General features: G+C 42.2%; 2 protein-coding genes across 2 annotated transcripts in view; one reads left to right on the forward strand and one right to left on the reverse strand.

Annotated features, from left to right (window-relative positions):
• Positions 1-414: 414 nt before the first annotated feature.
• On the reverse strand, positions 415-6,656 carry MTRFR (mitochondrial translation release factor in rescue). Its single transcript, XM_065417880.1, has 3 exons — positions 6,543-6,656; positions 2,740-3,057; positions 415-1,456 (listed from the first exon to the last, which is right to left on the reverse strand). Exons 1-3 carry the CDS (start codon positions 6,633-6,635, stop codon positions 1,244-1,246), a joined length of 624 nt encoding a protein of 207 aa, XP_065273952.1. The 5' UTR covers positions 6,636-6,656; the 3' UTR covers positions 415-1,243.
• Positions 6,657-6,997: 341 nt separating this feature from the next.
• Positions 6,998-12,337, forward strand: part of MPHOSPH9 (M-phase phosphoprotein 9) — a 47,177-nt gene continuing 41,837 nt past the window's right edge. Inside the window, exon 1 of the mRNA XM_065417775.1 lies at positions 6,998-7,120. The gene's annotated coding sequence lies outside the window, so the exon portion shown is untranslated. The remainder of the gene's footprint in view (positions 7,121-12,337) is intronic.

A 12,337-nucleotide genomic window follows, 5' to 3' on the forward strand; every position in this document is an offset into this window, starting at 1 on the left:
CTTTGTAGTCTTATGATATAGACCAAGTATTCGTGATGCAATGGGCTCTTGGGAGAGCAAGGTAGATCACTGATTGGAAGATGCAATTTGAATAACACCTCTTAACCCTCTGTCGTTTACAATGTTGAGTGGTCTGCAGTCCATAGCTATCCACTTTGCAATAGCATTGGTTAAACTGTTGTACTTTGTTTGGTCCATGGGCTTGTAGCAATCCTGAAACTCTGTAAGCCTACTCTGTCGCGGCTGGCAGGAATCATTTGCTGTCAATGGGTTATCTGTAGCACAAGAACTGGAGGCGAAAGCATGTTTAGCGCATATGTGTACTGCAGACGAAGTCCTTCGATGGTACTGGAACTCAGCCTTGCAATAGCTACAGATAACTGTCTTTTTATCCAGAGAACCATCCAGAAGTTTCTTAAAAATAAACTTCCCATTCAAAAGACCTAAACTTTTGTTGCTTTGCTCCATTTACTTTTTCTGATATTTAATCACTCTAGATCATGAAAACACAGTAGAACTGTGCCAATGTCCACCAAGTAATGTAGTACAGTAAGTGAAGATGGTCAAAACAAAGCTGTGCGATTAACTCTTGTTAAAAAATCATGTTAATTGTTTTGCATTAATCGCTTGCATTAACTGCAATTAATTGACAACCCTACTAGAAACGTTTTTTTTAAATAGCTCATCCAATCTGTCTACTGTAATTTATAAAGGGGATTCTGATTTAAATGAAAAAGTTGCTTGAGTAGGGACTATAGGATAAGGCCGACTATGTTTCAGGAGAAGTCCTCATTCTTTGACTTAATCAGCTGAGAATATTCTCCCCTCACTGTGAGAAGATTTAGACACAATCTCTAATGCTTTTGTGCTTGAGTTTTATTTTTCCCCCCTCCATTAACTATATTGGATGGAGTTTTCCTGTAACATCTATTTAATTAAGGTCTTATGGATCTTGTTTTCTTATCACACCTGTCCTAAACTTGGCACAAATGAACTGATTATATTGAATTTGAGTGTACTGGGATGTCCACAGTAGAAGATGAAATATATGATTGCTATTAATGTTGGGCTAAATACTTTAGCCTTGCACTAATAGCAGGTCACTAAACTCAACATTTTAATAGTGTTTATTATGAAGTCTTATAACAGTATTAAGCCAGAAAACTTCTAACACATGTTTCAAGGGTAGTGACAAACACTCTTCTCTTTTCCTGACAAGCCAAATCGATATTTTCTCTCACACTTATTTGGCATCTGATTCTTGCATTTCTTTAATATGCCTTTTCTTTTCTAGAGTCTCCTTTGCTCTTTTTTTCTTTTCTTGCTTTTTCTTCTCAGCTGCTCTTTTCTCTTTAAAAATGTTACTATTTTCACCTTTGTAAAAGAGGTCAACTTTTTGCTGCAGGATTTCTCTGGCTCTCTGTCGGTTCAGCTCCACTGATCTAGTTTGATGACACTGAAAAAAAAAATTGTATTGTAAATTAATTCTGTTCATTCTACACATACACATTTTTCCTTTGACTAAACATGTTGTACTTCTGTAGAGCCTCATCCTGTAAAATCCTTAATATAAATTAATCCTAAAATTTAAAACTGTTTATATGAGTAAGGAGTGGAATACTTGGCCTGTAATGTGATTTTATTTATTTATGTACTGGCTGAAGGGAAAAAAAGCAACTCTGATAAGAGATATTTAATTTCAGACTAGTAAGGGAAATTGCACAAGGAAATAAGAAGCCAAATTTGTGTCATGACAGTTTCTAAAGGAAAAGCGTTCTCTTTATGTGGTAACATTCAAGAGATGATTAGAACAATTATGAAGTGTATTAATTAAATTAGTGGCTCAAAAAAAATCCACTTTAAATGAGCTAGCCTCTCCCTTTCTGCTATAGCAGAAAAGAGCAAACCATTTTTAGCAGCCACCAGATGATGTGATGTTAATGTTTTGAGGTAGCATTTATTGTTTAAGGGTTCTTGTAGTTTGCCTATTGATTTTTGTCTTAATCCTCTCACTGGTAGACTTGAAGATTGCTCCTCCATTCCTTTGAAGTTACTTTTGAATTTAAATTATACTGAGTAAAAGGAAGACATTAAGCTATAGCTAGTGAGCAAAAATTTGTCTCATAAGGATAAATGGCCAGCCCCTAGTTAATAAATTATTCTTATTCATGAATAATTTGAGGAGCAATAGGTATGTTCAGTTTGTACCAAGCTTATTGGATCTGTAGTCTCATCTAGCATTTGTAACAGGGAAGGGAGAGCCAGGAGTCCTGATTTTTGTTCCCTGCTCTAGGACCCTGGAAAAATCACTTAAGCTCTGTCCCTCCATTTCACCATTTGTAAAATAGAGAAATTTCCTTACAGCATAGCACGTTGGAAAGCTTACAGTTTAGAAAGTACTTTGGAGTTCTTTAGATGATAGGAGCTATTGAAGAGGAAAATTTCAGGATCCCTTTAACTGGATGTAACATTTGAATGCAAATTTGATGCTGCCTACTTTTCCTATGAATGGTATCATGAAAGGATTGCCTTAAAAAAAAAAATCTGGGACAAAGTAACACAAATGCTATCATTTAGCTCTTTAAATTCTAATTATATTATATTCCTGGGGCAATTCTGCACCAAAAATTAAAAATTCTGCACACAGTATTTTAAAATTCTGCATATTTTATTTGTCAAAATAACACACTATAATTACGCTGGTTTCAATTATTTAATGGAACCAAATAAATGAATTACCTTGACTACGATCCCAGATGGAATATGCTTCAGGACCACACAGTTGCTTGTCTTATTAGTTGCTTGACCTCCTGGGCCATCACCTCTTACAAACTGTTCTTCTAAGTCTGTTTCACTTAGTGCAAGAAGATCACAAGAATTCTTCTTTCCTGCTACCGGGAATAAAGGTACAGCCAGTCGGGGGGATAAAAACTTTTGCTGCCTCCAAAGCCATGGCCTCCAAGACAATGTATTTATTTTGGTTAGTAAGATGGTGGAATTAAACAAACTTGAAGCATTCATAAAGAAATTGAAACAAAACCTCCTCTTGACTGGAACCTGAAATAGAAAATATCTTGTTTTAACATGATCTACTTGATTTCAAATTAAGAATCTTTTGTGCTCTGCTGTTTGCCATAAGTTGCTCCTGTCATCAAACCTTTGTGATTTCCTTAGTGATTTTCATGCCCACTCCTCATCGGTTTCCTTTTTTCCCTTCACAACTGTTTGTTTCCACATCAAAATAGACACTGACAATTTAAGACAGCAGGTGAAGGAGCAAATGGACTACGAAGACAGAACGCTTGAACCCTAGAGATGATCCCTCCTGGTCAGGGTTTCGATCCTTCTAGGCCTGAAAGTGCAGGGAAGCTTGCACTGCAACCACACATGACTTCAGATTTCTAGTGCTATCAAACAGCATTGTTCCTTGGGCTCTACGTTAAGTAAATATTTAAAGCAAAACAAAGACATTTATTATCTTATTTGGCTCAAAAGAATGACTACTTGATGAAAAATGTTAACATTCAACTAGCAATAAATCTACACTGGTATGAGAAAGGGGGGAAAATGGAAATAGTTTTGAGTGGTTTTAATGAGCAAGTCAAACTGGCCACTTGGTGGCACTAAAAACTAAAAGATGGGAATGCAATGTTTTATTGCAGAAACCATAAAGCAACTCTTAATTCTTCAAAGCATAGCAGCAATGAGTTATGGTAACAATTTTCCCTTTCCTCCAGCTCAGTTACTATTGTCAATACCTGGTTGCTTAGACAACCTTAGTTGAAACAAAGGATAACTGTCTGAACTACTCATCACACATGAATAGAGAAGCTTTGGGGAATGCTTAAATGCTTGCAGACTTATGTGAATTTGCTACTGTTCCTTGATGCTATAGCTATAAAAAGATGACTAAAACAAGTATGTACAGAGCAAGACTGACCTACCAGGATTAAATTTTACACAAAACGGGGTCTTTAAAAAAAATCACACAGCTGTTAGGTATAGTGTGTGCAGGAGAGAAAGGAAATCATGGTCAACCTTAGTCCTAATCAGAATGGGTGGTAACTTGCTATCATTAGTGTAGCTTAATGAGGGGAAACATCTTAGTCTATAAAAACAGTATCATCCTAGGGTTTTTTAATACAGTCCTAGAAATGTCAAGTCTATCAGAATTCCTTAGATCAGGTGGTTTGTGCAGTTTGAAAGTGCTGCAATTATTATACTCTATTTATAGCATTCAATAGCACACTGGGGATTTTAATTATTGAAGTTTCCACACACATTTAAAACATAGAAATATCACTCCATTTTGATTAAAGGCTTCTAAATAGTCAAATGTCTTGGTGTCTCTTGGTTAAATATATCCTGCAACTCAATCTGACAAAACTTTATCAATTTTAACAAAATGCCCTTAACAGTCAGGCTAGGAAGAACAGTCAGTACTTTAATATGCTGAATATTTTCCTGCTAGACTTCTTAATTGGAGCAGTCAGCACATATTCCCAAATGCAAGGGTGTCACCTACTAGAAAGAGTAGTGGACAACTTGGGTATTAGGACACCTGTGTCCTATTCCTTCTTCTACCCTGACCCACTGTATGACCTTAAACAAGTCCCTTACCTATTGCTTATTTCACCCATCTCTAAGACATGCAATACCTGCCTTATTGAGGTGCTGCACAAGTGAGTAGCTTTATTTAATGAATCAGCATTATCATACTGATTTGCAGGTCACCTTATACATAAAAAATAAATACTTCCTATGTGATTTAGTCATTAGTGAAAACACATCCTCTCCTTCTGCTTCATCCTGCAGTGAAGTCACAATCGAGTACTTACATTATCAGTTGTCAAGGAAATAACTGTGGTAGTAGAAACACTGCATCATGATTTTACTGCAGGATCAGCTAGGAAGAGGTCTGCAAGGGACCATGATCTGATTTAAAACATAGATTGGAAAGTATTCATCATGGTAAGCAATTATGGCATATACATAACAGATGGATGGGTGTGTGTGTGTGTGTGTGTCTCTCTCTCTCTCTCTCAGGGCAACTAAGAACTAGTCCAAAACATCAGTGTTTATTTTGAAATGCAAATAACCACTTGCAATAACTTGTGTCTATTTCTTAAGAAGAGTACCATCCACTTAAGGTCACTGACTGGGGTTAATAGTTAAGTAAGTAAGACCTGCACAAACTGTATCAATGATTCTCAATCTGTGGTTCATGCAAGTCTGCTTTCATTTCCTCACACACTAGCAGCACCCTAACAAGCACCCGACCCACCTCTTGGCAGCATAAAGGATTCTAGGATAGAGTTAAGGTTGTGAGCATAAGCGTGGAGAAGCGGGGGGGGGGGGGCGAGGAGTAGAATGTGAGGTCAAGGGAATAAAAAGTTTGAACACCTGCTCTGTTTGGTTTGCAACCTGGGGTTCCAGTGTATGGGGAGTGAGATGGGTCCTTTCTCTCAGCCAGTGGTGATACCAAACAGAGCCTTGACAGCTGGGGGACAAAGCAGGAGACTCAATGTTGCAGATGCATTGTCCTGCTGGCCCCCCATCAGGCATCTCTTTTGGGGGAGCCATCAAGACCTTAAGAGAAGTTCTACATCCCAGTTCTAAGTCCATGAAAAACAGACAATTTTTAAAGGGAGTCTGTGCAGTGGGGGCTAGAACAGGGGAAGGGGGCCTGGGAGCCAAGACTCCTACATTCTCTCCCCAGCTCTGGGAGCGGGGTGGGGGCAAGATGGGCATGCAAGGAATAGGAGCTGGGATTCCTGGGTTCTATCCCCAGCTGTGGGAGCAAAGGGAGAATGGGGGGAGGTGGTTAGAGCAGGGGGGCACGGATAGAGGCCAGGACTGCTGGCTTCTCTCCCCAGTTCTAGGAGCAGAAAGGGGACGGGGGGGGGGTAGGGATAGGAGCCAGGAGTCCTGGGTTCACTCCCGAGCTCTGGGAGGGAAAGGGGGGGCTAGAGCCGGGGTGGGGGGGCAGGGATAGGAGCCGGGACTCCTGGGTTCACTCCCGAGCTCTGGGAGGGAAAGGGGGGGCTAGAGCCGGAGGGGCAGGGATAGGAGCCGGGACTCCTGGGTTCACTCCCAAGCTAGAGGAGGGGAGGGGAGGGAAGGGAAAGGGGGGGCTAGAGCCGGGGGGGGGGGGCTAGAGCCGGGACTCCTGGGTTCACTCCCGAGCTCTGGGAGGGAAAGGGGGGGCTAGAGCTGGGGGGCAGGGATAGGAGCCGGGACTCCTGGGTTCACTCCCGAGCTCTGGGAGGGAAAAGGGGGGCTAGAGCCGGGGGGGCAGGGATAGGAGCCGGGACTCCTGGGTTCACTCCCGAGCTCGGGGAGGGAAGGGAAAGGGGGGGCAGGGATAGGAGCCGGGACTCCTGGGTTCACTCCCCAGCTCTGGGAAGGGAGGAGTGGGCTAGAGCCGGGGGGGGGGGCAGGGATAGGAGCCGGGTTCTCGCCCCTGCCTGTAGCCTGATAAACCCCGGCGAAGAGCTGGAGTCTGAAGTCCAGCTAAAAGGGGGCGCGGGGCCCTTACTTACGGGTGAGTGAGGCTCAGCACAGGCCCCGCAACATCCCCATCGACCGTTTTGCGCATGCACCCCAAGACAGTACCCAGAGATACATTTGCGCATGAGTAATACACTTTCCGCTGTGTGAGCGCTCTGCGCATGTACAATCCGCAAAAATCCCTCACCGTCCGTCATTGAGCATGCGTAGGAAAGCCAGGCCTCCCGCACACTATGCCGGAGCGCAAAAGCCAATCACTGGGCAGCAGGCGGTGTTACGGCCACTTCTTCCCTTCAGCCAATCATGACCCGGGTACTCGTGCAGCGCGCGGCCGCACCTGCCAATCGGAACGCGGGGATATGGCTCGCCTGTACTTCCCGCACCTCAGCCAATAACGTCGCACGATTGGGTCTGGCGCGCGGCCAGAACAGCCAATCATCGCGAGGGGGCCCCGTCTCTCGTGCCCTCTGTCCCCCCCAACGTTCGAATCCCAGCCGCCAATCGTGAGGAAGGAGATCGCGGCTGGTGCTTGTTTACCGCCTAACGGTCGCTGGAGGGGAACAGTGCTGAAACCAGGACACCCCCTCCCTCCGGACAGGCAGAGATGCAGGTAAGGGCTGAGCGAGCCCAGACATGGCCCCTTGGAGTAGAAGACACCCAGTGAGGCGGGTCTTGGCATGCCGCAGCTTTCAGCCGCCCCCCCCCCCAGGCGAGGCGTCCTCATTTATAGCTTGGACCCCGCCCCCAACAGCGAGTGGCGGTCTTTCCGACCAATTCTGGGGCGGCAGCTCTGTCAACAGTCTAGAACGCGGTGGGTAAACGTCGAATGAGAGGAGAGGGGCGGAGCCTGAACTGAGAAATTGGAACGGGGGGGGGGGGGCGGAGAGCTTTTAGGGGAGAGGAAACTGACGAAAAGGAGGCGGGGCTAGAGGGAGGAGAGGAGAGCAAGTGACTGAGGAGGTAGCTGGGAGGACTGAGGGAGAGATGGGAGAAGAGACTGGGAGGACACGGGGGGGGGATAGGAACCAGTGGGCGGTGAGAAGGGGGGGGGGGTGACCCAGTGGGAGGATAGGGACATGAGATAGGATGTGGGCCTGAAAGGGAAGAGATAGTGGACAGAGAGAGGGCCTGAAGGAGGAGGGGAGGAAAGTACTTGAGGGCAAAGGCACCATCTGCTGCTCAGATGAGGCGGTTGTTAAATGAAGGGGGTAGTCCCCCCTGTAAATGTGTTGGTGTAGCAGCTCACCAGCATACATGTTTAGTTCATGTTTTTTTGAGTTGGTCCTACAGTTTGTTCTGGGATGTACCTTGGCCTGTAAGAATAGAACCCAGGAAGTGTTTCCTGTCATTGTTCTATTTAATTAAAAATGAGAATAATCTAAAATTGTAAAAGAGTGAAGGTCACTTGTCACGCTCTTAAGCACTGGTATAGTTGAAGTAGTTTAGTTCTCCCAAATGAAGGTTAGTGATCAAATGTATTCCTGTTATGGCCCAGTTATTTTAAGAGTGATAAGAAAGCCAGCATTTAATGTCTGAAATGTAGTTGCTGCACACTGAAAGCTCAGAGCAATTTAGATGCAATTTTATGTGCACGTCTTCATATTTTTGCTCACAGGTATTTATCGTGTATTAAAAAACTTGCATCAGTTCATCTGAGGGAAAACACATAAGAGTTAGTTTTGCAGACTAGTCTAATTTAGTGTCTTTCTACACTGAATGGAAGATCAGTGTTTGGGACTGTAAGGGCTGATCTATACTGCAAGAACAACCAAAATAAGGGACCCCATGACAGCTGAGTTATTTCCTGATCCTGTTACAATAATGTTAAAATTTGTAATGTGGACAGGACTAGGCTTGGCAAGCTGGTCAACTGACTGCTCAAATAATATCAATTGACTGGCCAACTATTATTTGACCACCATCAAATATTGTCAACAAATATTCCAGCAAGAATGCCAGGAACTGGGTAGCAGCCTACTCTTTTGATTGCATCCTAGTGCTGTCGATTAGCAAGCCTACTTAAATGTCTTGTCATTCACTTTCCTACCTGCTAATGCCATCTGTTGGGGGGGGGGGGGGGGGAGGTGAACTGATTGAAAGCTGAGCATCTTGACTGGGTATAATCTTCAGAACAAACATTCTGTGTACTGTATGTATGTATATCATTGTATACTAGACCATCAATGTACATGGCAGCTTACAAAGCACATTAAACAAATTAAAAGACATGCTCCATGTCCCGAAGTGTTTACTATCTAAACTGACTAGACAAACATACAAACTCAGAAGTGAGAGGAGGGTTCACTCATTAAACCTTCTCCCCTAACACAAAGAAAATAGATGCACAGCCATTAAGCTGCTTGAAGAGTTGGCCTAGCATAAGTGCATTTAAAAATGACTTTTTTCTTTTATAGTTATGTGTTTGTTTTTGTTTCTGTTTAATTTCATGTTTCTTTTCTTTTGTAACTGTTAAGTCTTGAGTAACTTCATATTTAAATGCTAACCTAATATTGCTATAAAATATAATCATGCTATCATTTTTTTCAGAACTTCACTTAATTGTGTTTTGCATTTTTCTGAGTTAAAATAACTCAGTTAAGTAACTTGTTTTTTTGTACTTAGGTATAAGTATTTATCTAAGATCTATTGGACACTATAAAGTCATACTCTTTTTTGTTACTGTTGTTAATGTTTTGATAAAGTAGTGCTTTACAATATTTGGCTATTTTTGACATTATTTGACTAGTCAATTGACCAGTTATTTTTGGAATGATCAAATGTCCAACCTTAGACAGGACCTTTACATCACAGTTATGTCCCATCCACACTACACCTTTTAATCATGTTGTAACTAGGTTACGTGGCTTGATTATTTTTGTAGTACAGAAAGGGTACAAGGCCTTATCTATACAGAGCAGAACTGTGCTTGACAAGTGTTTTTTGAACACTTTTGTAGCTAGTATAGTACTAGTATGACTTCAGTACATATTATGGACAGAGTTCTTTTCAGAGTTACCATACCAACAGAAACCACACACTGTATTTCACCTCTCCACTTCCAGCAAGTCCATGGCATGGTTTCTGAACACTTGTAACATAGTTTGTTGTTGTGTTGTTTGTAGATGCAAATCATGTGACAACTGTGTTTGAAAATTATTCCAGATGCTGTTATATATCCAAGAGTGGACCAGGCCTGATCTGATATTCTTGAGGCAGCGCTTGAGTCTGAGTGCAGTGAAGGCAGTTTATTCAGTCCTTGAGGGAGAAAAGGACCTCATATTGTTCTGTAATGATTTCTTTTGCTGACTTGTAGAGCAGTGCTAATGGATTCCTGAGGGAGCAACTTCTGGCTTTCCTGGGCTGGATCAACAGTTGACACAATCCAGGGACTTTTAGTATGGGGCTTGATGCAAATTTACCAGACACCCATTAGTTTAAATACTAAACTTACCAGACAGAGCCAATTATGAGAGATTGGGTTCAGGAGAGCCACCAGCAAATACCAGGAGCAGTTTGCTGCTAAGGAACATAATCCATGACTTCAGACTGATGGAAAGTGGTGAGTGGTGGGATTCTTGCCAAGAAGCTGTCCCTAAACTTTGGTTGGGACCTCTATTTTTTATATCTGCTTTTAGGTGTCTGATAAGTTTAAAGCCTTTCCACATCCCTTCTGGCTGCTAGAAGGGAGAAAGAGCTTTCTTTTTCTAAGCACCTCTGACTGTTAGGGAGGTGTGCGTCTTTAGTATTCTACCCTTTCCCCAGCTTCTATTTGTTTAGGTCCTCCTCTCATGGAGATAGCTGCAGTGCCTGCCTGTAAAGTACTTTTCTCAGACATGACTTTTCTCAGTTTCACTGCTGCCTACAGAGTTATTAAATACCAGCAATGAAACAACCAGAGTCTAGTTAATTTTCATCAGCTGCTGCTTGGAAAAGCAACTTTAAGATGAGTAGGAGTACTGGAACTAGCTATCTGTAGAATTAGTAAGACAGCATCATACTGGTTCATGTTAATATCTTAAAAACTCTATAGGCTTTTTAAAAAAATGAAAGCTTAAGTTCTGCACAAATCAATGTTATAGTCCCTCCAATGCATTAGAAAAGCTCTGTAGAGAGAGGAAGGGATGGTCTTGTGATGAAGGTATTGGACTGAGATACAGGTTAGTTGGATCTTATTCCCAGATCCAGGGCCGGCTCCAGGCACCAGCTCAGCAAGCAGGTGCTTGGAGCGGCCAAGGGGAAGGGGCGGCATGTCGGGCTCTTCAGCAGCAATTCGGCGGCCGGTCCTAGGTCTCTCTTGGAGGGAAGGACCTACCGCCGAAGAAGAAAGCAGCGCGGTGGAGCTACCGCTGAAGTGCCGCCGATCGCAATCGCGGCCTTTTAAAAAAATTTTCCCCACTGCTTGGGGCGGCAAAAACCCTGGAGCTGACCCTGCCCAGATCTGTCACAGAATTCTTGTGTAATTTCAGGCAAATCATTTACTCTCTGTGTGCCTCACTTCCCCATCTTTAAATGGGGTTAATAATATTTTCCTACATCACTGGGGTATTGTGAGGATAAATTCGTTAATGTGTAGTAGGTGCTCAGATAAGGACCATAGAGATTACTGATTTTTTTTTTTAATAGTGGGGAAAGTGTGCAAACTAGAAATCTCTTGTTTTCCCTCTGCCTCCTTCACCCCACAAAAAATTGTTTACTTATTTGGACACCAGAAACCCAAAGTACAAATCTTATTGTTGCAGTGTCAGACACAATCTGATTTTATTGTCATACAATGTTATTTTAAATTATTATACTTTTAATTAGCTGTAATGTTTAACTACAGTTGAATTCATGTTTGGATACATTTTGTTCTTAGTTGGAGAGAAATATTGTTGGGGAAAAAAGTTGAAAACGTTTTGAGTGAATCACTCTACAATATTCACAGACAGAGTAGATTTGATTTAAATCACGTTGATTTAAATCACTAATCAGGAAGACTCAATTTAATCATGGATTTCTACATAAAAGTGCATGCTTTTTGGTTGTTACCAACCTGAAGATCCTGCATGTTCAGACATGTTCCTTTCATCATCTTCAGCGAGCTTCCTCTTGAGAAGGAACACTTCTCATGATGTTGTTTCATTCAGGCAACCAGGCCTTACATTTCTTTGTTGCACTTTGATTGCATTTTGCACGCATGCCTGCCTTACCCACAAGTAGAGGAACGTCATTAAAATATTCCCAAACTGGGTCTCTTTTACGGCCTGCTGCCATTATAGGCTTTCGCTTCTAGTGAGAGAATGGTAGGTCTCAAATCAATGAAGGCTACACTCAAAGTCCTCAAGACTTCTGGAATATGCTGCTCAAACACTTTCTCTTTTGTTTCTACTGCCTGTCCCTCCCGTCTCACATTTATCTCCAGACTTCTTCTCCTTGTCCAGATCTATTCCGCCCCCAACTATCTTCTATTCATTGAACTTTTTGAAACTTTGTACTTTTAGAGAGAGGTAAGGGATTGACTCTGTGTACACAAATTTGCAGGACAATAGGGTTGAGGTCTGTTATTTCTCACCTCTAGATATTATTTATTTAAAAACATTTTTGCTGTTAACAAGCATGTTATCTCTGGAGACACAAATCCACAGTTTGAGAACTGCAAAACTAAGCATCTCTGATGGTATCTTCTAGACTGAGCACTGAGTCCCATTGGGTAGATAGAAAGATTGAACCTAAATAATCTATACATAATAATACATAAATAATCATAAGATTAGGTCTCTAATCCATGAACTATTGGAACTCATTTACAAAACTTTTCTTAAACATTACATGAATATATTGTCTCCTA

This window comes from Emys orbicularis, chromosome 16 (genome assembly GCF_028017835.1).
Source record: "Emys orbicularis isolate rEmyOrb1 chromosome 16, rEmyOrb1.hap1, whole genome shotgun sequence".
Classification (NCBI taxonomy): domain Eukaryota; kingdom Metazoa; phylum Chordata; order Testudines; family Emydidae; genus Emys; species Emys orbicularis.

Bases quoted from the DNA above. Each gene is read 5' to 3' on its own strand.
- MTRFR (XM_065417880.1), bottom strand. From the start codon at position 6,635: ATGCGCAAATGTATCTCTGGGTACTGTCTTGGGGTGCATGCGCAAAAC. The intron at 3,058-6,542 runs GTAAGTAAGGGC...TTTCTATTTCAG, and splicing joins GTGCTGAGCCTCACTCACCC to GTTCCAGTCAAGAGGAGGTT. The intron at 1,457-2,739 runs GTAATTCATTTA...TTTTTTTTTCAG, and splicing joins CATCTGGGATCGTAGTCAAG to TGTCATCAAACTAGATCAGT.